The 23,542-nt window shown below is 35.7% G+C and overlaps 1 protein-coding gene across 3 annotated transcripts in view; it reads right to left on the reverse strand.

The window, feature by feature from the left end:
* Positions 1 to 23,542, reverse strand: part of LOC149533541 (uncharacterized) — a 141,101-nt gene that overhangs the window by 64,307 nt on the left and 53,252 nt on the right. For all 3 annotated transcript variants that reach the window (XM_089803126.1, XM_089803125.1, XM_089803127.1), the window contains exons 3-6: positions 16,819 to 16,902; positions 11,690 to 11,931; positions 11,320 to 11,563; positions 298 to 377 (exon numbers count right to left, since the gene is read on the reverse strand). In XM_089803126.1, the coding sequence (XP_089659252.1) occupies positions 298 to 377; positions 11,320 to 11,563; positions 11,690 to 11,931; positions 16,819 to 16,902 (650 nt within the window). The remainder of the gene's footprint in view (positions 1 to 297; positions 378 to 11,319; positions 11,564 to 11,689; positions 11,932 to 16,818; positions 16,903 to 23,542) is intronic.

Consider the following 23,542-nt stretch of genomic DNA (forward strand, 5'->3'; position numbering starts at 1 on the left):
TATTCCTGGTTTTCTGTTTTTATGGTACTTAGTATAATCTTCTAAGCTCTTTGAAATCACCAATCTGTCAAATATGTACATCAGTCATTATCATGGTACTTGTCCTCTGGCCAACCATTTTGTATAGTATCTATAAAATATAAATCTTTTTTTAATCACAATTTATGTTCAAAGTTCAAATCAAATACAATGTACAAAAAGCATTTCTTATTTCCAATAGAGATGCCAAAGACGCATTACAAGAAACTAAACAAAAGAAATATGTTTCTTTCTTCTTATTTATTTAATCAGCCTTACCAATCACATTCCATCGCGTAGCCTTTCTTTAGTAAAACCTCAGGGGCAATATAATCTGGTGTACCAACGGTGGAATAAGCCTGTAAAGAAAGATGACCTCGTTACTTCCATTTTTAGACAGTGAATTAAATAGATATATGAAAAAGAAAAAATTCTGGGCACAAAACTGTAGCAAGGGTTCAGATGTTGGAACTTGGAACCATAGCAGAGGTTACAAATAAATGCAAAAATATCCAGATTGTAGAAACTTAAATGACATGTATTTAAGATGAAATGCCGTAGACCTTCACAATCTTTGAAATAGAATGCATTTAGTACTACAAGTCAATGAAAATAATGAGCAATGAACCAAAAGACATCACACTATAGAGATAAAATCAGAGTAGCTATGCTCCAATCTTACCATGTTACAATTTTACTCACTTGAACATGCAAGAAACACTATAGAAACCAACAATCCTATTGCTCCATCCCAAGATAGACATATAGTTTGGCAATCCTTAACTTGAATTATTGCATTCAACATATTTAGTATTTACTATTGGTAAGTCGTATACATGGAAGTCTACAATGTCCCCATTTTTAAACCTCCCTTACTGTCAGTACTAGCCAGCAGAATCGGCTTATTAGCAGGGTTCTGTAGGGGCCATGAGATGGATCAGGAACCCTTTCAGGGCCAGTTTGAACAATCCTGAGCAATCTCCTAGATTTTAGGAGGAATCACTATTTTTTATGGATGTTGGGAGTTAGCAGGGACACACCAGAGGACCTCTGGGATCATCCTAGACACTTTTGACATAGTTTCTATTTTTTTGGAGCATTCTTAATGTTTAGGAAGGAATACAAGTTAGCTCACAGTGGTCAATTAGCATTAGTGGACAAGAAGCATTAGACAGAATTCTAAACAAGGTCTAGATGAGCGAGCTACAAATAAATCGGGAAATAATTTAATTATTTCCTATGTTTGATTTGATAAAATAATAATTAAAGTGATTATTATAATCACCTAGAATGTAATAATATATTATAATCTGGCCCAAGTCCCCGGGCATTAAATTAAGTTTATAACTTTAAAAGGGGGCCAAGTTTGTAATGAATAATGACCCCTCGTGAAGTTGAAATCCTAGGAGGACATTAAAATAAAATAAAACATGACTTTATCTTAAAAAGAGTGAAATAAAAACACTAATTCAATATTGCTCTTGGAGGGAAAATTGGGGAAGCACAAAATGAAGTTTTGGAGGTATCTTTGGCATCCGGAAGTCAGTTTTTGAGAACAGAATTCAGCTTTAAGGTTTGAAAGAACCTACAGTAGTTTATTGGCTTAGAACGAAAACTCTTTGTGCAATTGCTAGCCTACAGCCTAACAGGTGTGAGACACCACCCCAGGGCTCCTACATGTTAATGGAAAATTTATATTCTTCAAAAATAAGCATTTGAGAAAGGGAAGTCACAGATCAAAATTTACAGAACGGAGAAATTACTCACAGGAGTGCAGCTCTGATTGTTATACTGCTTATTTGCAGCCTGCCATACTTCCAAAGTCAAAATTCATAATCAGTCTTCAGCTGGACGTTAGAATAGACAGTGGCAAAAATCAGATTTAGGGTCAGATGTCCTGCTGTAGCAGATTGGGTATTGTTTGGATATTTACAGTGAAAGAAGAGTTTTTTTCTGAGCATCTAAACAGTTCCAGCCAAGCTGTACACCACCAGACATGCATTCTTAGTGTCCAGGTTGGACAGAGATGATTGTTATTAGAAGGTAATTAAAAGCAGCAGCTGGTCTTTGGGCGTCAACAGTAGATCTGGGCAAGTCGGCCAATTTTGAAGCTTAACAATATCAACATATGGCATCCATCTACTAATACCTCCTGGTACAGCTCTGTAATTATCTGGAAGCCTCAAATAAAATCATAATTTCCAACAGTTGGTGTTTATACATAACATAGGATATTGTTTTCCTTATCAGCATATTTACTTTATGTTTACACTGCCATTACCAAAAACAAAAATAAATATTACAAAACCCTCATAAACAGAAAAAAACACAGAATTAGCAAAAAATAAAAATCAGACTAGCCAGTAAAAACAGGAAAAATCAGAATATGCCGAGTTGAATTCCAGGGTAGTCATTACAAAGTCTATCAACTAAGACCAGAAAAAAGAAAGGTTTAATGTGCATCCATCTTCACTAGTTGCATTGCTCTTTAACCTCTCTATGGCCATTCATCAATTATATTCTTTCTTGAATTCAATAACAAATACATATAGCATAGATATGTGAATTACTTTTCAATCAAAAATTAAACGATGTCACCTCTAAGCATGCAAGCAAATACAAACCAATAATGAACAATACATATGTCAGGAATCCTCATCTACATGTTTACAGTAACAAGAAATATACATTGAAGTCCATGAACTAAGACCACCAAACAGAAGGTTTAACGGCCAAATTCAATAACAAATATATAGCATAGTTATGTGAATGACTTCTCAAATACAATTATAAGAAAAAAGAAAAGTGCATCACCTCTAAGCATGAAGGCAAATCCAAACCACTAAGGAACAATACATATGTCAGGAACCCTCACAAATCCAAACTACTAAGGAACAATACATAAGCCAGGAATCCTCATCTACTTAGGTATAGTAGGAAAAGGTTTAGGATTACACATTATAGAGTGTAATGTCACGGTCATTGTAATGAGAGTGTATGTCATGGTCAACCTGGTCTAGGAATCCTCATCTACTTAGCTATGGTAGGAAAAGGTTTAGGATTACACATTATAGAGTGTAATCTCATGGTCAGTGTAATTAGGCTGTAATGTCATGGTCAACCTGCTCTCTCTCTCTCTCTCAAGTTTTAGGATTACACATTATAGAGTGTAATCTCATGGTCAGTGTAATTAGGCTATAATGTCATGGTCAACCTGCTCTCTCTCTCTCTCTCTCTCTCTCTCTCTCTCTCTCTCTCTCTCTCAATAATCTTCTCATGCCCTAACAATTGTAATTACAATCATAGCACATCGTGCCTTGAAATGCCTGCAACCCTCTCTTTTGAGTTATTTTATGAGACGAAACAATGGTTTTAATATCAATCTTTTATGAACGACATGAATTAAGTTCAATTTTCTAAAATATCAATCTTATATTACTAAAAAGAACCCATGGTCACCCGGAACACCGTCTAAGGTGCATCTCCAATACTAAAGATGTCTTCAAAAACTTCTTGACACACGGGGTTCTTTTGATTGTCGTCTCCAATTGTCTCTTATGTCTCCTGGTCAGAATTGAAGTCATCCGATACAAAACTTATCACTAAATGCATTAAAAGGCAAAGAAGAAGTCAAACAAATAAAAGCCTGCATAATGTTTCACAATGATATTTTGGATGATACAAATATTCATTTATAGTCCTTGGATCTTCTAACAGTAGAGAAATTTTGAGAGGGACATAATGACTGATTTCCTTAGCCTAAAGAGAAATTGCCTTTACTATTTATTGTTCTTGTGTGACTGATTTACTATTCTTGTTTTCAAAGATCTATGTCATGATATTTTCTAGAAAACTGAAAAATTAAAAATGGTGTCTCCAAGTACCGTCACTGCCTTCTATTTTGAAAATTAGTCTTACCATACCAGTACTAGTTTCCAACGTCTCCAAGTACCCCTGTCTGCTGGTGACTATGAAAAATTCTTAAGTATAGACAGAAGTTACATAAGGTATCATTATAGCAATTAAAATAACTTTAATTAAGGCAATCAAAACCACTATTGCAAACAAAGTGTAATAGGCTATGCTCCCCCAGGTTTCGGCAACGGGGATAGGAGGCCATATTTTCAGTACAAGGGTGCCTCAGGACCATTTTTGAGGGAGCGTGCTAAGGACAACCATGAAAAATAGGAAATGTTTTAAAGATATACATAAATTTAAAATATTCGACCTTGAAAAGAAATAATCTATGAAAGCAAAATAAAAAGATAGTTCCTCTCCTTTTTGAATTTCCCCCCTTAGACATCAATTGCAAAGGGATGATCATTACTCTCACAAAGAATACTCATCAACTAATCATTTTCCAAGCTTATCTTTTGAAAACATTGGAACAAAAAATCCATGGAGCTGAAAACTAATGCAATGATTAGCTCCCCCTAAATCTGTAATTTAGAGGGTAGATGAGAAAGATATCACATGCAATTCTTGCATGATATACGCAAAAGTGTCTTTTGGAAGGGGCTTTGAGAAAACAATTGTGATAATGTATTTTTATGGAAATGTACTCCAACTTGACATGCTATTCTCCTACCTATTCTATTAGGGGAAGAGATTTGACAGGAATCAGCTTTGTTCTAAAGTGCATAACAAAATTCTTTGAAATATTTATCCCAATAGTATTATCACAAAGTTTTGAAATTGGGCGATCATATTCTACCTTAATGTCCTCCAATGTTTGCTTCATCCAAAGAACTTGTCTGCAACATGACACAGCTTATTTAATGCATAACCTCAACGAAATTATGAAAGTTCATATGACCCATTCTTCTATGCTAAGAACAACTTTCGTTTATTTGTCCTATATAGCAGTTTTCTCCCTTGATCTCATTGAGGATGTGTAACTTATTTGTTCGCTTTGAACCTACAATTATTTTTCATGTATTTGCTTTCCTAATCTCAAAATCTTGGGCATAAAATGTGAGGGTGTCTCCTTGATCACACGTTTGACTAAGACTAAGAAAATTACGCTTCAAAACTTCAACATGCAAGACATCTTTTGTTTTTTCCTTTCCAATATCGTGACTAATAGTATTGGTTTCAATTATCCTTGTTGTAGCATTATCTTCAAATTTTGCAATGCCTCTATTCATTTCATACTATCATAGGGATAAACTTGCTCATATCCCTTGTCATGTGGCTTGAGTAGTTGTTTCTACTCATTATGGTAAACTTGCTCTGCTCCTACAATTGTCTTCCTATTGATCAGGTTTGCATTCCTTGGTCTACTCTGCAATTAATTCATTTTTCCTTGCATTTTGTTAATATGATATCCTTTGATGCTATTTCTAGGCTTCCCTAGAAGAGTTGCATTTATTAGACTTACAAGACTGATCTTGAAACATCATGTAAGCAATTTGTTTAATATATTTTCTTTTCACCGAGTTGGCCGACCTCATTAGCAATTCAAATGTACTCTAATCGAAATGTTTTTATTATTAATTAACTTTAAATTTATCCTATGAGAGGTCAGATTTCCAACCCTCATTAGGATTTTAGTTGAGCAATTTTAATTGCACATGATGATCTCCAAGGGGAAATCAAGAATTTACCTTTGTGTTAGCAAAAATGCCTTGGAGAAGTCGTAATTGGGCATTTGTTTGGAGTCCTCATGGAGATACATGATGTTAGAATAAATACCTTGGAGGAGATCAGAATTCTACCATATATTAGGAATTTGCTCAATATAGAGATCTGAAATTTCATTATTCATTGGACAAATTGCTTCAAGGAGGTCAAATATCAGGCATTTGTTAGAACAAAATGCTTCATCTAGGTCAGAAATATGGTAGTTGTTAGGAAAAATAACTGGAGATGAACAGATTTTAGATAAAGTGTTGGGAATGCCTTCTCAAAGATAAATGGGAAATCAGGTTTGGCATAGGATGTTTTCCATAATGCAAGTCATAAATCAGCACTTTGTTAGGAATTCCATCGGATACTCAATCTAATTTTCAACTTGATAAAGATTTTCATTCACAATCAAGTGCAAAATCACCTTTGATGATGACAAATGAAAATGTTGGTTGGAAATGCGGCCTCCATAAAGATAAGCACATGAGCAGGAGTCACATAGTTGTAAGGATTATTCATTGAAAACTTGCATACACTTTTAGCCTTGATAGAGATTAATTCCAAAAGGGGACATAAGAAATTTCAAGCATGTCAGAACTGACTCCCAAAGGCTGAGCAGAAATTCTATGAGACTAAGGACAAATCTTTCCAAGTTGGGCAGAAATCTCATGTTCATAAGGAATTTTCTCAAAGTGTTGAGCAGATTTTTCCAGCCTGGATAAAGATAAAGATAAATTTATTGATGTCCAACAAGAGACCACAAACGGGTCTAAGGGACCGAAAGAATACATCAGGGCCACAGCCAACAACCGGAGCACTAAACGGTGTTCACGTAAAGAACAACACATGAAAGCGGAAGTAAATAAAAACAAGAGAGAGAGAGAGAGCCTAGGAACTCTCCACCGACGAGTTCTAGTCCAGAACCAAAGGATATGCTGTAGGGTGAGGGTGTGTGGGGACCTCAGACCATCTCAAGGAGCCGCTAGAGGTGGAGTGATGTCAAGTGAACACTCTGCGAGGTCTCACAGATCTAGTATGGTCCAAGGAAAGGCCAAGAGACCTCTTCATCCCTCGGGGGGGGGGGGAAGACCCAAGGGTGAAGGAGGTGATAGGTTGGTCTGAAGTCTGTCTCGGCAGGATGAAACTCAAGGACGTGATCACGCACCCATGTAGCCTCAAGGATCTCCATCTCCCCCGGATCTCATCATAAATGGGGCAGCGGAAAATAAAATGGGTCTCCATCTCCACCTCCACAAGAGGGCAAAGGCGGCAAGTCCTTTCCTCTCTTTCAATTTGATGATCAATCTCAACATGCAGTCAATGGGAGCCTACCCAACAAGACCCCAAGGAAATGCAAAGGGTGTGTGGATCCAACAGCAGGTGAGATAGTGAGAGTGAACAATGATACTATCTCGAAGTCATATTGTGTTAAGCATAAAAGGCCACCTATGAGCAGAGTCCTCCGAGAGGGTTTCTCCACATCATGATGATGTACCATCTGTAAATGTTGGTCCTGACATGATCATTCAACTCCTGTTGAGAAGAAAGAAGATGAGCGGCGACATCTAGGGAGAACTGCAAGGGGGAAAGGCGATCCATCGAGATCCCAGTAGAACCAAGAAGAGCAGAGGCTTGGGAAAACCAACAATGACCTCTGCCAATAGGGTTGGATCCCGCTAGGGCCTCAGAAGAGCAATAGGCCAACTAAGAATATATGTGGCAACCATCAAAGGAATTCGCAAAGCCCCGAAGCCAATGGAGATACCAAACCAAATCAAGCATAGTCCAAAGCCTAAGAGGATGAGCAACGAACTCGGCCAAGATGATATTGTGAGGGGTGGACTGATGACATCTAATAATGCATCGTTAAAGGAAAATTTGGACTCTCTCAACTGAGGCCCAGTTGAAGTCAAGGAAAGAGGGGCCCCAAACAATAGAATTGTAAAGAACAGTCAGTCTAACCAACGATTATAGAAGGGGCGTCCCCCTTATTGACCCGAGGTTGCATGGAAGGTCTCAAGCTGAAGTGAGGTCCAGAGAACTTAAACCCCAAGTAGGTATAGGAGGAAGTAATCTCAATCTCATCCCCCTAAAAGTGGAAATGTTAGATATTGGAATTTCAAGTAACATTAAGAATTAATCCAAGGCTAAGTATATTTCCTTGATACTTAAGGAATTTGATCAAAATATTGATTGCAAGCTAGAAATCTTACGAGGACAAGTTCATCAAATGAGACCAAAAATGTCATGTTTGTTAGGATTTTTTCTAAGTGCTCACTCAAATCTCCAACTTGCTAAGAACAACTCTCCAAAGGAAGTCAGGTTGTGGCCATGTGTTAGAATTATGGGCTTAGAATAGAAAAATTCCAAACTTCTCTGAAGACTCTTACTTGTAAACCAAGAATTCATTTGCACCCATCATTTCCCATTTTTTTCAAGGGTTCAATTCCTCACACCATGCACCTCTTCATCACCCAAGCTTCCTACCTCATCAACACTAGACACTACAAAAAATCACTGTAAAACTCCAACTAACTTAAGCAAACCACTAAACTTCTAAGCAAAAGAGGGGGTCCTCAATTGCAATGAGGTGATGGTGCAAAAGGTCACAACAGACACCTAGCAGCAACATATCCAATTATGTCACAATTAGATCATTTAAAGGGTAACTTATTTTGTATTTACCGGAATCTTTCATAAGCTTTCTCACAAAATGGGTTTCCTTTGCATCTAATTCATTGCTCAAGTTGTAGCCTGATTCAGGGTCTTCATTCTTCAGCTTCTTTGAAGCTTTCAAGACAATTTCTCACTTTGAGGACTGCTTTTTTTATGTGTTTATTTCATAGACTATAAGGAACCCGTCCAATTCATCAATTGTTCGTGTACCAAATCCTCCATTTCTTCAATGGTATAAATTTCTAGGGAAGAGATTTTGGCATTTTCACAATGAAGCTCTTTTTGAAGAGAAACCTTCTTGACTGACGACAAGTGTTCTTGAGATTTATCTTCTAGTGGCTAGACTATCTTTGAAGTAACTCACTCTACCACCAATCAATGAGCATGCACTTGTATTAGGGAGAGGGGGGTGAATTTGTATAAGACAATCTTTTACTTGTTAAAATTTACTGCCGCAATAAAGCAACCACATAAGATCTAACAATTAAAAAACTCAAATTTATGTGGAAACCCATTTGGGAGAAAAAAACACTAAGAAGACTGTTTAGATCTGCTGTCCAAATCCAGCCACAAAATAAAATACGCTTACAATTCCTTGTAGACACCAACCCACTAGAGACACCAATCCCTAGTACTAAGCATTAACTTTGCAAGGGACCAACCTCTTTTAGTAGGATGCATCAACCTCAAAATCAACTAAGCTATCACCTTCTTGATGTTGCTTCTTCAATGTATGATGATCATTTTAATCTCATTTATAAAATTTGATTGTAAATGATGCAACATTTTTCCATGCATACACTCTCCTTTAGAAATCTGCCTGTATTGGAATGATATAACATTTTTTTTCACCAACTTACCCCCATAAGATGGGTGACATCAGTCCCCGCTACTAAGCAACAACTTAGCAAGAGACCAGTCTCTTCTATCAAGATGCACCAACCTCAAAATGAACCAAGTTTTCACCTTATTGATATGGCTTCTTCAACGGATGATGATCATTTTAATCTTCATCATAAAATCTGCTCATAAATGATGCAAGGTTTTTACATACATACGCTCCTTCAAAAATCTGTGTATAGGAATGATATTACATTTTTTCCTCACTACCTTACCCCCATCCCATCTTTTTATACCACTTCATGTTTCTCCTTGAGGAGGAGCAATTCTTCCAAGAGAGGCAGCTTCTCCGATGGGCCCCAATTAAAATAATTATTTTAATTACATTCCAGCAATGCCTTAATTAAGCAAAATCCTTCACTGTCTAAGAGCCTTAACAATATTCATAAATTCATTAGAATGGTGTTATCTGTACTAAATAATAGGAGCTAATTTAGATATTCAAAGCTGCTTTTGGTCATTAATTTATTGACTGCAATGGTGGCCTTTGGCCTGTCACACTTATAATTCTCCAGCAGTACATCAAGAATCAAGTCATAAAATTTCCTTCATTGACAGCAGCAATATGGTAGCAGTGATTTCCTTATTTGACATCAATGAGAACATTTCCAAAACAAAGATGTTTAAATAGAAATTAATTGATCTTAAGCCAATAAGGATCAATGCCTACTCAATTGGCCTGCAAATTCGAGCAGAAAAGAGGAAAGGAATATACTCGACAAAGCATTAGAAAATCTAGGTTAATAGCAATACAAAGACTAAAGATTACATCTCTGCAATAGGTATGCTTAACAATCCCTAACCAGAACCATAATGACCCATATAAATAAAGGACTGATCATTACAAAGCATTTGTAATACATTAGGTGTTGTCACGCACACACCAAACATTCATTACATTCATGCTAGAAAATGTGGTAAAGAATTATATAACAGTGATTAATATTTTCCTGAATCGCTATAAACAGCCATAGAGAGGTCCATTACAAAAGATATACAATACAAAACCTTCCTATGTTATTACATAATACAATTCTTTGGTTTACAAATTCAAGTGCAATCAAATCAAACTGAGAAGGCTGTCCAGTCTTCAAAAAGGGAATTGTCCCCAGGACATCTGGGGCAATGGGAACATCAACCAGATCCCCAGGACAGGACACATCACTGTGGAACACTGCTTTAATGCAAAAGGAAATGCCCGTGACTCACAGAAAGTAAGTATGTGTGTTCTATATGCTTCTGCACTCTCCTATTCCAGGGAAGAAAAAGTTTCTTGTGTTTTGAAAGAGCCCCATATTTTTCTAAACAACCTTACTATTGCACTTGGATAGCCCTTGAACTTTCAGATGATAAAGGTCAATGGATATCATTTGATTTTAACAAAGCAACATTCTTGTCAACCACCAACCTAGAAATGCATAATATGGTGCTATACCATATGCTTTGATGCATGTTGAGAAGCAAGCCTCATCTACAAAAAAACACAATATCATCTAAAAGTTGGTCACCTGAATATGTCATTTTATGAATGAGGACCCCTCCCCAGACAGAAATCTCCTGTTAAGTGTATGCAAGTTTAATGTAGGAACACCATTATTTCATTTCCTTCCAAACCCTGATTTGATTGCATCCCTGTTCTGTACCCGTCACCAGGAGACTGATAAAAGTATTGTTTCCAGTAAATATATGTTTAACCAATGAGCTTCATCATAACATAGTCAACATCACAATCATTGATTATTCATACAAATATGCAATCTCCAGACTGCATATTCACCAGAGAAAGAAAGATGTCAATAATGTCGGTTTCATACCCGTACTGGTGGTCACCTAATTAGGAGAGTTAGATTGAGCAACTACTCTCTCCTACTGGGGTGGTCACCGAAAGAGTTTGTGGACCTCCCTTCAGTCATTTCCTCCTGTGCAAATTAATGCATCAAAGTGGTTCGAAGCATAATAAATTTCCACATTTGGATCTAGTTTCATTGTGCATATGCATATCTAAACAACCAGATCGCTAGAACAGTTTCTGAACAGTGTATTAATGTTTTCTTTGACATGAAAATACATCCATAACTGGAAATAGAGAGTACATACCAGCATCCTCCTATTCTGCTGCCAATGCTGAAGTTGTTCACGCTGACTCCTCCATGGTCCCCCCATGTTTGAATCAGGGAAGCATCCATCAATATCCATGGATTCCCTCAAATTTTCATCATTCATAGCCTCATTTTCATGAAGAGTAGAAAGGGTGGTACAGTCCAGAGGTTTGCAGAGGCCAAAATCCGATAGCTTCATATGACCATTTTTATCTAAAAGAAGGTTATCTGGTTTTATATCCCTGCAAACACGATAAAACAAAGTGATCCAATTTACTACCTTTAATGGAAATTTTGTTTCTACCTTATAAGTACAGCATCACAAATTTCCTCACAGGGTGAAACCAACAAAGTTTTACATTTGATACCTGTGTATGTAATTATGCTTATGTATAGATTCTATAGCAAGTACACTTTGAGCAATATAGAAACGAGCCACCTCCTCTGATAAAGTCTCTTTTCTCATAAGAAGTGTCATCATATCACCTCCAGGCAAATATTCCATTATTAGATACAGATACTCGGAATCTTGGAAAGAATAATAAAGTTTTACAATACAATGACTGTCAACTTCTGCAAGTAAGTTTCTCTCTGCTCTGACATGTTCAACCTGTTCATAAGACGTAAGCATTAGATGTAAGAATGCAAAAGCGCCTACCATATTGAAGAAATTTAAAAGCATTAATCATTTTTTGAAAATGTTTCATTCAAAAACAAAAGAATCAGAAGTTTGCATACAAGTAACATTTCCATCAAAGAGAACATCCATATAAAGATTAAGCTGTAAAATGTTGCAGAAAAAAATCCTCTGCCTAAAAAAGGGCAGGAATAAACAAGAGTTAGACCCATAATATATACAACAGAACGAGAACCTAAAAGACACAAGAATTATCTCTATGACTGAGGTATAGATCATTCTTTAGAAAATAAATTTGAGAAAAATGTATGTGTGTGCGCATGTACACACATCAGTGGATATGCACTCACATATACATGTGTGTGCCTATGCATATTAATCTGATTGAAGCAAATGTGTGAGAATATGTACATGTACATTTGTGTGGGTGTGCATGTGTGTGTATATACATATGCATAGACATATGCATCTGTGTGCATGCACACGCACAGAACCCACATATATGTGTTTACCATGCACATGTGATTGTACATGCATGTGTGGATACACAAACACATATATACACATGCATGCTGTGTGTGTGTGTCCTTCCTATAAGAGACAACATATCCTTCTGAGGAAAGTTTATCTTCCTGTGAAACCTTTTTTTATCTCTCAAGGAAAAAGGAGGACTGCAGATCTACCATGTTAATCCGATGTTATCGTGAACATGATGATCAAATCATCATTTTAGATTTGGTGAATTTTGTAAATACCATATAAAGGACTGTAAAAAGAGGAAAGCAGATAAGGGAAAACAGTTGTTAAAGAGGTTGGTGGGCCAAGAGCCACACTCAATCAACAAAAGGGTATTTACACACACAGCCAATTAAGAATGGGGGCTCATATATTTCTCCTCCCTTGAGAAAATAAGCCAATCCCTCGATCATCAAACGAATAAAGTGAGTCACTCCAATTTCTTTAAAGAATATTTTAAAAACACTAAAATTTCAAACTGACAGGACTATTTTATTCTCTCCAGTCAACAGCAAGGAGACCTCCATTATAGAGAAGGAAAGCAACTGTGGATCAACCTCAACAAAGCCAACCAAAGCCCATGTGTGAGTGGGTGCATGTGTGTGACAAAATGTGTTTAAGGAGGAGAAAACATTCCTATGATCATATCACAACTCTCATTTGCACCACCAAGGAGGCAATGACCAATATTTGTAAGATTTTGTGTTGTTTCATTGACTTTCCACAAATTCAACTCTTATCCTTAGTTCGATGTAAATCAGGCAGCACATTTAAGGAACCATCAGCCCTGCGATCATACTACAACTATTTCTCCAAACATCAAGTAGGCAAAGACCAATGTATGTAATGTTTATAACATTTTTGTTAATTTGAAAACATCAACGATTTCTCTCAGCTTATTTTGAAATGTCCTATCTAATGGGCCTCTCTTTTGGGTGGTGCTTTGGGGTGTTTCTACATCTACTTCATCCGTAGAAGGGATAAGTAAGAAGGGATGATGTCTAGTGGTTGTGTGAGAGGGTGGTGTTGGTGGATTGTGCTTAGGTTTTTCTTGTTTTCCCCTTGACACTAACCTATCAGCATTTTCTTGTTCTTTTAGCATGGCTGCTATTTGAGCAGCCAGCAACCCCTTCTTCTCTGTATCTGAGCCCTCGCACATACTGATCCCTTTACTCCCAGGGCCTACGAAATGATGTTTAACTTGATAATAGTAGCTTCTATACTGGGTTTGGCAAAAATTGAAATTCCATATGTAAGACCCCCCACACCCATCCCTCCTTTAGGACATTGTTGAATTCTTGTTGTATACTTCCACAAAGGAGAACTTTTATCAATTTTAAATTTTTTGGGTCCCTCCCCACCCACTGAGCTCAAACTACTCATTCTTACAATCTATAACAAAAATTTAAAAAACATATTTCAAAACTTACACAAAACATTGATAAAATTTAGAAGAATAAAAAAACTTAAAACAAACTATCAAAGAAACAAAAGAAAGGATCAAATGCATACCTGGAACACACAACACTAATTATTGGAAGGCTTTGAGACTCCACAAACAATCTCTACAACCTTCTCAAACTTGCAAGATGGGCACAACAAAATGAGAGATTGAAAGACTAAGATGCTTTTTCTTAGGCTCCTTTTGGGGTTACCAAATAAAAAAATAATGTTTTAAGTCTTCTTTTGACTTTATGTTGTCCCATGACATGGGTCTGCCCAGGGCCTTTGGCAGGTCCCCACAGGGTCTGTATTTCAACTGTGGGTCCACTCGGGTATGCACTAGCGCGAACCCTTACAAACCCATAGGCTGAAATACGAACCATGTGGGGACCCATCCCGAACCCACGACGAATCCGAACCTGCCACAAATCGGGATCCAAATCAGGTGGGAAGGTCCAAACTTGATAACGCAGAATAAAAGTTTAAAAAAATTCACAAAATATAGAGAAAAAGCACTCCCAAAATAATAACGGAAAAGTATTCCCAAAAAAATAACGGGAAAACTTAAACGAAGTCCCGAAAAAATAACAGAAAAAAGCAGCCTCGAAAAAGTAGCGACTCCCAAAAAGGTGAAAAAAGAACTCCGAAGAAAATAGAGGGAAAATAAAGCAGTCCCATAGAAAACTAAAAGGTGCCTTTTCAAAAAAGTAGCTAAAATTATAAAAGTAGGATTGATGCTCTCGTTTAGGCATGTTGAATATTGTTATTATTGATGCTTCTGCTCTTGAAAGATATTGCTTCACCTTGTTGGTTAGTGTGGACGTAAATCCTCACAAGCAACATTTTCTACGTAGTGGAAACACTATTTGGAGAATTTCTTGCTGATTTCATTCAGAGATCACAGCTGTGCTCATTGGAAAAATAATAAATTTCAGTTTTGCAGGATTTGTTGAATATCTGAATATCTACATTCTAGGTGTTTACTACTCGGAGCAAATCAATTGACACTCATTTTCGAGTCATTTGGTGAGCTACTTAGGATTTCTAGACATTGCATTTGCCGGTCATTCCTGTAGCAGACCTTTATTTCACCAAATCAAAAAATGGGTATGTTGGATTTAGATATGAAACAACTTTTTATAATCTGGGTCATTCTTACATTTGATATATTTTGTAAAATCAGATCAAAATTTGATTCTAGAACTTTCAGCCATTCTATTTCGGAGTATTGTTCATTTTCTGACTTTGTAAAAGTGATACAATATCATCTTTTGTTTGCACTATAATTGTCATCATTTATATTGCCAAAAACTATTCAAATCAGAATCAAAACAAAGCCAGAAAAATTCAGACCAGAACAGAGTTTCATATTACAGAGAGTATAGTATTCATATCAGAGATACCCATTACATCAATGTCATACACGAATATTGTATGATTCGAAATTCATAGGGATGGCATATTTCAGATCCTCCTCCTAATATTGATTAAATTTATCATCGAAATACAAGTGTTGTCAACAATGTAATTCTTGCAAAGTATCTCATTTTGCTTTAAAAATAAAGATATAAATTAGAAAGAAGTCTCTTACAATTGAAATCTAAGTCAACAGTCCCATAATCTCAAAAGATTACATAAGGGGAAATTACAGGGAGTACCACAACAAAGGTCACAGAAACCGGACTAAAGACTCAAAACTCAATATCAATTTTTCTATCTTTAAAGATAAAGCTAACATTATCGATTTTGAACCAAGTTGAACATTAACAGAGAGCTAACAGTCACCTACTTACCTTGCATTCACTCTTCTTTCTAAAGCTATATTATTACTATCATTTCTGTTTGCTAAAGTGCACACTCTCTTTGTCATCATATGAGAAAATATTTTCATTAGTGTATCTTTCTCTGATCCCCCTGACCATTCTTGTCATCAAGAGCAAATATATTCATTTCATTTCATTTCATTTATAGCTTTATGCTATATCTTTTTATGTCTAATTTGGAGTCTTTACAACAAAATAATGGAAGAAAAATTGCACACAACTGCATAAAAATCCATTAAAATATTAATGTGATTATAACATTTAATTTTAATTATGAGCAATTTTAAACCACTAAATCCTCATGAAAACACAAACTCTCGTCTATTTTTTTGGATTAGTCCTCTTGTACATGGGAGGCAAACAAGGAAGTATAAAATCTACAAGTATTATTGCATTATGTCTATAAACAGTTTCTTTATATAGTTGGATAATATCACAGAAATAGGAAAAACCAAGGCAAACAAATTCAATTTATCAATAAGAAATAAACTACATGCATAAGTCAAATCCCAATATAAACAGAGAAAGACCCCTTTTGCATAAGGTAATTAATTAGTGTTCTTGAAAACTGTCAAGAGCTTGCCTAAAATAAAAACAGACCTCTCATTTGATAACAGCATTGAGTCAAATAATTAAAAAGTGACAATACACCATAGAAAATATCATAATTCTTCTCAAAGTCACAGAGGGAGCAGCTCATATTTGTGCCCTAGACAGAAGTCATCACCCAACAGCTTAGCTTTGCGGTTTTCACCAGAAGTTAATCGTATATACTCAAAAGCTTCAGAAAAAAAGTTGCAAAAGTTGATAAATACCAAAAAATAAAAAACTAGTAATATACATATTTGTTAAGTGGCCAAAAAGATCAGCATCATCCTATTTAAGAAGGAAATCATAGTATGCATGAAATGATAGAGCCAAACAGACACAAATTAGCATATTACAACATTTGAAACAGGTGGTGGGTCAAAATCCATGACATTCTTATTTAAATTGATAAATAACTGCCTTGTTATTAGAACAAAGCTAAATATATCAAGCAAGCTGCAAAACAGTAAAAAATATAAAATGTAGACACCTGCCCCCGACTAAGCATTTCCGACTTCTTTAACTTCTTCATTGCATATACTCGTCCTGTCGATTTTGCACGACATAGTTTCACCTGCATCATAAATTCCAACATGATTAGGGCATGTAACATAATTGCATGAACCAAATGGTTAAAAGTGCATGAATACTGCTAAAATCAAAATTTCTAACTTATAAAAAGCTTAAAAGCATGACAACAAGGAAACAAATGCTTTCGCATGTGCTAAAGTTTCTTTTTCTGATTGGCAACCTTTGAATTTTCAGCCAGCCCCGAGTCCAGGAGAGATCAAAAGGATGAACTCCTCCCAATCAACATACTAGATCCATTTACTCAATTTAGAATCCACTTAGTCAACTCATATTAACTTATAAGACACAGTTGACGTCCAATAGGCAGCATTTAGAATTCCAAAACTAATCATTTTGGGGATTCAAACATGAATCTCCATCTTGAGAACCTTGTGGTCATGCCATTACCCCATTGACCTCATCAGCTAAAGATTTGAATTACAGAAATTATTTTCATACATTTCATAGGAAAGACAGACAAAGTGCAAAGCTTGAGGCAAGCAAAATTTATCGCATCCTCAGTTGCCACAATATAGTTACATAATGCGGATAACATAATCATATATTAACCTTGGAGAGGTTGGCAACAAGACAGCCACTTGAGTCAGTCTTCCAAAGGAATTCTTGTGGCATCTAGACTCTTCAGTTTTTCTTTTCTTTCTATCGGTGTAGTTGGTTCCGGAGACTTGAGAAAACTACTTTTTAACCATTTCTTTGGTTAAGGTCAATATTGCTCTCCGTGATCTTCGGGAAAATATAGCATCTTATAAAGTAATTTGGTGCCATGGTAGATCCCAGAGTTTGGGGAATTTAAATGAGATATTTTATTTCACAGGTGTGGGCCCTTATAGAAACCTCAATTTAACAATTAAATAAACACCAAGCTTGTATTGTAACCTATTACAATTATACATTAGAAGGTGAGGAGATATCTATGGATCATATCTTGAATTGTAGATTTTCAGCAAAATAACTATCCATCATCCATGTATCAATGTTGCCGATGTCATCCTTATTTTTTTAAAACACTTTATCTTCTATCAAATGCTCGCAGAAACAATGTAAAAGATCTATTATTTGTTACACGAAGTCATAGATAGGATAAAATAAAGCAAAGATTAGTTCAAAAACTCTGTGAGTTACTCACGAGCTAGGTAAAGCCGGTCAATTGCTCAAAACTTTAACAATGAGTTTTGGGTGAGAACTCAACGGGTAATTCATGAGTTAACTCGCTATTCCTCGTGCATCCTAAGACAAAACTCTCCTGGCCATGCAAACAAAAAGCACGGAAACTCACAGTACCAATTTTAAGAGCTGCCATATCACAGTACCACTAATTATAATTAATCTTCTACTTGAGGATGTAGCTAATCTCTACATTTATGATGTCCCCATTTATTGAATATGGGGTTCTCGAGAAAAATATAGGATAATCCAAAATGGGGATATTACGAACTCTGACTTTCGCTTTTCTCTCAGCATGGGATTTGACCTAGGACTTGTACAATTGTGTTTTCTTCTGCTACTGCTCTTAGCTTTCTCTTTTATTATCCTTGCTTTGTTAAAACTATAACTTCGATCATCACACAAATCTAACTATGTAGATCGCACAGACCTTATCTTTCATATAATACCTTACGATGGCTTATAAATACATTGCTCCTTGACTAGGCATGATCAGAAAATTCCTATATGATTGTGTGTTAGCATTTACCTTAATTAATTTTAGTTATACTTGTTTGCTAAAACAATATCTCCTTGGGTGCCAATTATGAGAATGCAGTGATTGGGCCGACCTAGGTAGGGTCTTGTCCCTTAAAGGGACATGCCCTTTGGTTTAAGATATTTATACAAGGTGTGGTTGCAATTAAAGGACACACAAGAAGAATAAGTCTGCTCCTTTAAGCAAAATTTTGCCTATACTTGAATACTTGCTGCGACAAATACATTTCAGAATAACAATTGATATTGACATCTCCTTTCAAGTCAGGTAGAAGGAGGATCAAGAATAGCAACCAATATAGAAGTTACTATCAAAGTCTGATCACATAAATTTGCAGAAACTTTACATGGTATCAGAGCTCTGGTAGTCAAACCTAGGCTTTGCAAATTAAATAATCAGACTTGATATATATCAAGCATCATTCTTCTATCTTCAATGGCATACACAATCAGACCCGAGAACAGGTTTGATGGGAAAGAACACTTTGATGCTTTGAAATTTAGAATCATGATGATTCTTGAAGAAAATGATGTAAAACAATTTGTTGATTCAGCATCCAAACAACCTACTTTGAACCTAATAAAACTATCTGGAGTAGAGGAAACAAGAAAGCCATGCAAATCATATTAGATGGAGTGAAAAATGAAATAGTACCCATGCTAACGAAACATCAAACAGCATTTCATATGATGAATGCATTATTAAAAGCATATGAGGTCAACAATGCAACTAGAGTCCTCGCAATAAAAAGGCAACTAAATCATATACAAATAAATAAGGGAGAATCGATGAATTCTTCCTTCCTAAGGGTTGCCAATCTAACAGACGAACTTGCAAGTATAGGAACCATAATTGATGACAAGGAACTAACACTGATGGCTATCGATGAATTCTTCCTTCCTAAGGGTTGCCAGTCTAACAGACGAACTTGCAAGTATAGGAACCATAATTGATGACAAGGAACTAACACTGATGGCTATAGATGGGTTACCAGATTCATGGGAAACATTCGCACAAGGAGTAAGTGCTAGAAACAATATTCCTGACTTCAATAGACTTAAGGGAGATTATCTTAAGGAAGAATCTAGAAAACTTAAGAAAGGGGGAAAGTTGAAAACTGAAGATGAAGAACTTCATATTCTCAACACAAATTCCTATAAAGATAAGAAGAAGCACTTCAAGAAGAAAAAGGGTAATCAAAAGAATGACAAACCTAAGAAAGATCTATCCAAAATAAAATGCTTCAAATGCGAAAGATTTAGACACTATAGATCTAATTGCCCTAAGAATTCTAAGCAGCAAGTAAACTGTACAAACATTACTAGGAAAGAAGATAACTATGATCCCAAGAATCATGTATTGTATTCGGCTCTATCAAATGAAGTCTCAAGTAAGGCATGGGTGATTGATAGTGGATCATCTCAACATATTATACGATAAAAAGAAGCACTAGACTCTATATTAGAGAAAGCTAATAGCAAAATCACCATCGGTGATAATTAAAAACATTCCGTCAAAGGAACTAGAAATTACACCTTGAAACTAAAGTTAGGTAGTTCTCTACATCTCAAAGGAGTACTCAATGTACCAGGAATAAAAAGGAATTTAATCTCAGTTACAGCACTTGAAGATGATGGACATAATGTTGCATTCATAGACGGTAAAGTAATGACCTGGGCTGAGAACTCATTTAAGAAAGCAAAATTGATTGATCAAAGAAAGGGGTACTTGTATGAATTAAATTCAAAACCTAGTCGACCCATTCAAGCCTTAATTCATGTAGTTTTTGATATAAACAAAATATGACACAGAAGGTTAGGACATCTAAATTTCAAAACCTTATCAACTATGGAGAAGATGGTTACTGGTTTAACTAAGTTAAATAAAAATCATTCAAGCATATGCAAAAGATGCACTCTAGGTAAGAACACCAAAAGTCCATTTCATGATAGCACTAGAAAAACTAACAATGTTTTGGAATTAATCCACTCAGATTTATGTGGACCTATGTTTGTTCCTTCTCTTGGAGGACTCTGGTACTATATACTTTTTATAGATGACTTCTCTTGGAAAACTTGGATTTACTTCTTAATATGTAAAGAATCAGATGAAATCCTTAAGAGATTTAAAGAATTTAAAACCTTAACTGAAAACTTATCAGGACATAAAATTAAAACTCTCAGGACTGATAATAGAGGGGAATATACTTCAAATTTGTTTAAAGAATTTTGTAAAGAAACATGAATTAAGAGGGAGTATATCGTTCTTTATAAACCACAACAAAACGGGGTAGCAAAAACGAAGAATAGGACAATTATAGAAGTTGCAAAAGCTATGATATTTGATCAAAATCTAGAATATTATCTTTGGGAAGAAGCCTCTTGTACTACTGTCCACATTCAAAACAGAAGTCCTCACTCCTACCTTAGAGATAAAACTCCTGAAGAAGTCTTCACTAAGGTTAGACCTAATATAAGTCATCTTAGGATTTTTGGGTGCCCAATATATATACATGTTCCAAAAGAAAAGAGAACTAAGTTAGAACCTTGCGGGAGAAAAGGTATTTTCGCAGGGTATAGTGAAACATCTAAAGCATATAGGATTTTCATACCTAGTCAGAAAAATATTGAACTTAGTAGGGATGTAACTTTTGAAAAAGATTTAGCATTCAAAAGAGCCCTAAGTTCTGGAGATCCCTCTCCCTTACCTAGTTCTGAAGAAAATACTGAATCTGAGTCTCAGAAGGAGAACATTGAAGAAATTGAAGATGAAATTCAAAATCTCAATCTTGAAGAAACTCAAAATTCTAAGAATATACCACTTTGGGCCATTAAGACAGTAGAGGAAGCAGAAGACTTCGTTGCACTATCTGGAACCTCCAGAGAAAGCAAAAGACCCAACAGATTTTCTAGTTATACAGCAAACATGAGTGATTTGTCTAAATCAGAACCAACCAATGTTTCAGATGCTATTAAACATACAGCGTGGAAGGATGCCGTGACAAAAGTACCACTCTATTATGAAGAATGATGTTTGGAAAATTGTTCCAAGACCTGAAAGAAAATTTGTTGTTTCTTCCAAGTGGATATTTAAAATCAAGCATGTTGTTAACGGTAGCATTGAAAAATATAAAGTCAAATTCATAGCCAAGGGATTTTCTCAGAAAGAGGGGATTGATTATGAAGAAACCTTTGCTCATGTTGCCAAATACACCTCTGTAAGAGAAGTCTTGGCTATTGCAGCATCAAAGGGATGGAAAGTACATCAGATGGATGTAAAAACAACATTTCTAAATGGAAAGATTACAGAAAAGGTATATTTGGAGCAACCTGAAGGATTTGAAACTCATAACCCTAAATTTTTTGTTTGCAAGCTCAAGAAAGCTCTCTAGGAAAGAATTGATAAGTATCTCACAAGCTTAGGATTCTCTATGAATGAAGCTGATCCAAATCTATATTATAAAAGGGATAAAGATGATATGGTAATTTTGATATTGTCTGTTGATGATTTACTAATAATAGGTGATGATCATCTCATAGATCAATGCAAGAAAGATCTAATCAGAGAATTTGAGATGAAAGATTTAGGACTCCTTCATTACTTCCTCGGACCGGAAGTATGGCAGAATTCTGACATCATCATACTCAATCACAGAAAGTATACATTAGATATCTTGAAGAGATTTGGAATGTGGAATTGCAGGCCTATGTCTACTCCCATGGAGACTAATCTACATAAACTTAAGGAAGCAACAGCAGAATCACCTTCCATAGATTCTACTCTTTACAGACAGATGATTGGGCCCCTTATGTATTTGGTAAATACAAGACCTGATATTTGCTATGTTGTAAATGCTTTAAGTCAGTTTATGTGCGGGCCAAAGAAGATTCACCTAGTTGCAGTCAAACACATCGTGAGATACTTACAAAGCACTCTTAACCTTGGGCTCAAGTATGAGCAAGCTAGATTGGATCTACATGGATACACAGACTCAGATTGGGCCGGAAGTGTTACTCGCAGGAAAAGCACTTCAAGATGTTGTTTCAGTTTAGGCTCAGCGATGATATTATGGATATGTAGAAAGTAGCCTTCAGTAGCACAAAGTTCCACAAAAGTTGAATACATTGCTGCAGCAATGGCCTCTCAGGAAGCAGTTTGGCTTAGAAAGTTACTTGTGGCACTATTTGGTCTAGCCATGAATCCTAAGATTATTCATTGTGATAATCAGAGTTCCATCAAGCTTTCTGCAAATCCAATTTTTCATGACAAGTCCAAGCATATTAAAATTCCTTACCATTATGTTAGAGATATGGTAGAAAGGAATACTATAAAATTAGGATACATTTGTATTGCAGATCAGACAACAAATATTCTTACCAACCCTCTCTCTCGAGTGAAGATAGATCACTTCAAGAAAAGACTTGGTATGGTTGAGTTATGAAAAACTTTGTATTCTTTAGATTATTAATAAAATAATTTTATTATCAAGCTATTGACTGTTATGGGCTCCACCATTTGTATTCATTATTTATCAGGTGACAATCTCTGAGATAATGAACACTTGTATAAAAGACATTATGAGAGATGACGGTCTCTTAGATAATGTATTGCACAGTAGAGAACTACTGTCAGATCTAGATGAGTTCAAAATCATTTGTGACATAGAAATTTCTATGCCTATGAGTCACAACTTGGATAAAAGAAGAATTTATTCTTTAGACTTTATCCTATGTTCTGGTAGATCTTAACTCAGGATCATGTTGTGATATAGGATTGCCAGTACCTATGAGTCACAACTTGGATAAATGAAGAATTTAATCATTTTTCGGATGTTATCCTGTGTGTTGCATTCAATGCAATACTGTTATCACTAGTATCAATGATAAGTTATATCACAGGTATAGTAATATGACATAGTATC

This window comes from Cupressus sempervirens, chromosome 10, assembly GCF_028749045.1.
Source record: "Cupressus sempervirens isolate cs-2001-9-10 chromosome 10, ASM2874904v1, whole genome shotgun sequence".
In the NCBI taxonomy this organism is placed as follows: Eukaryota; Viridiplantae; Streptophyta; class Pinopsida; order Cupressales; family Cupressaceae; genus Cupressus; species Cupressus sempervirens.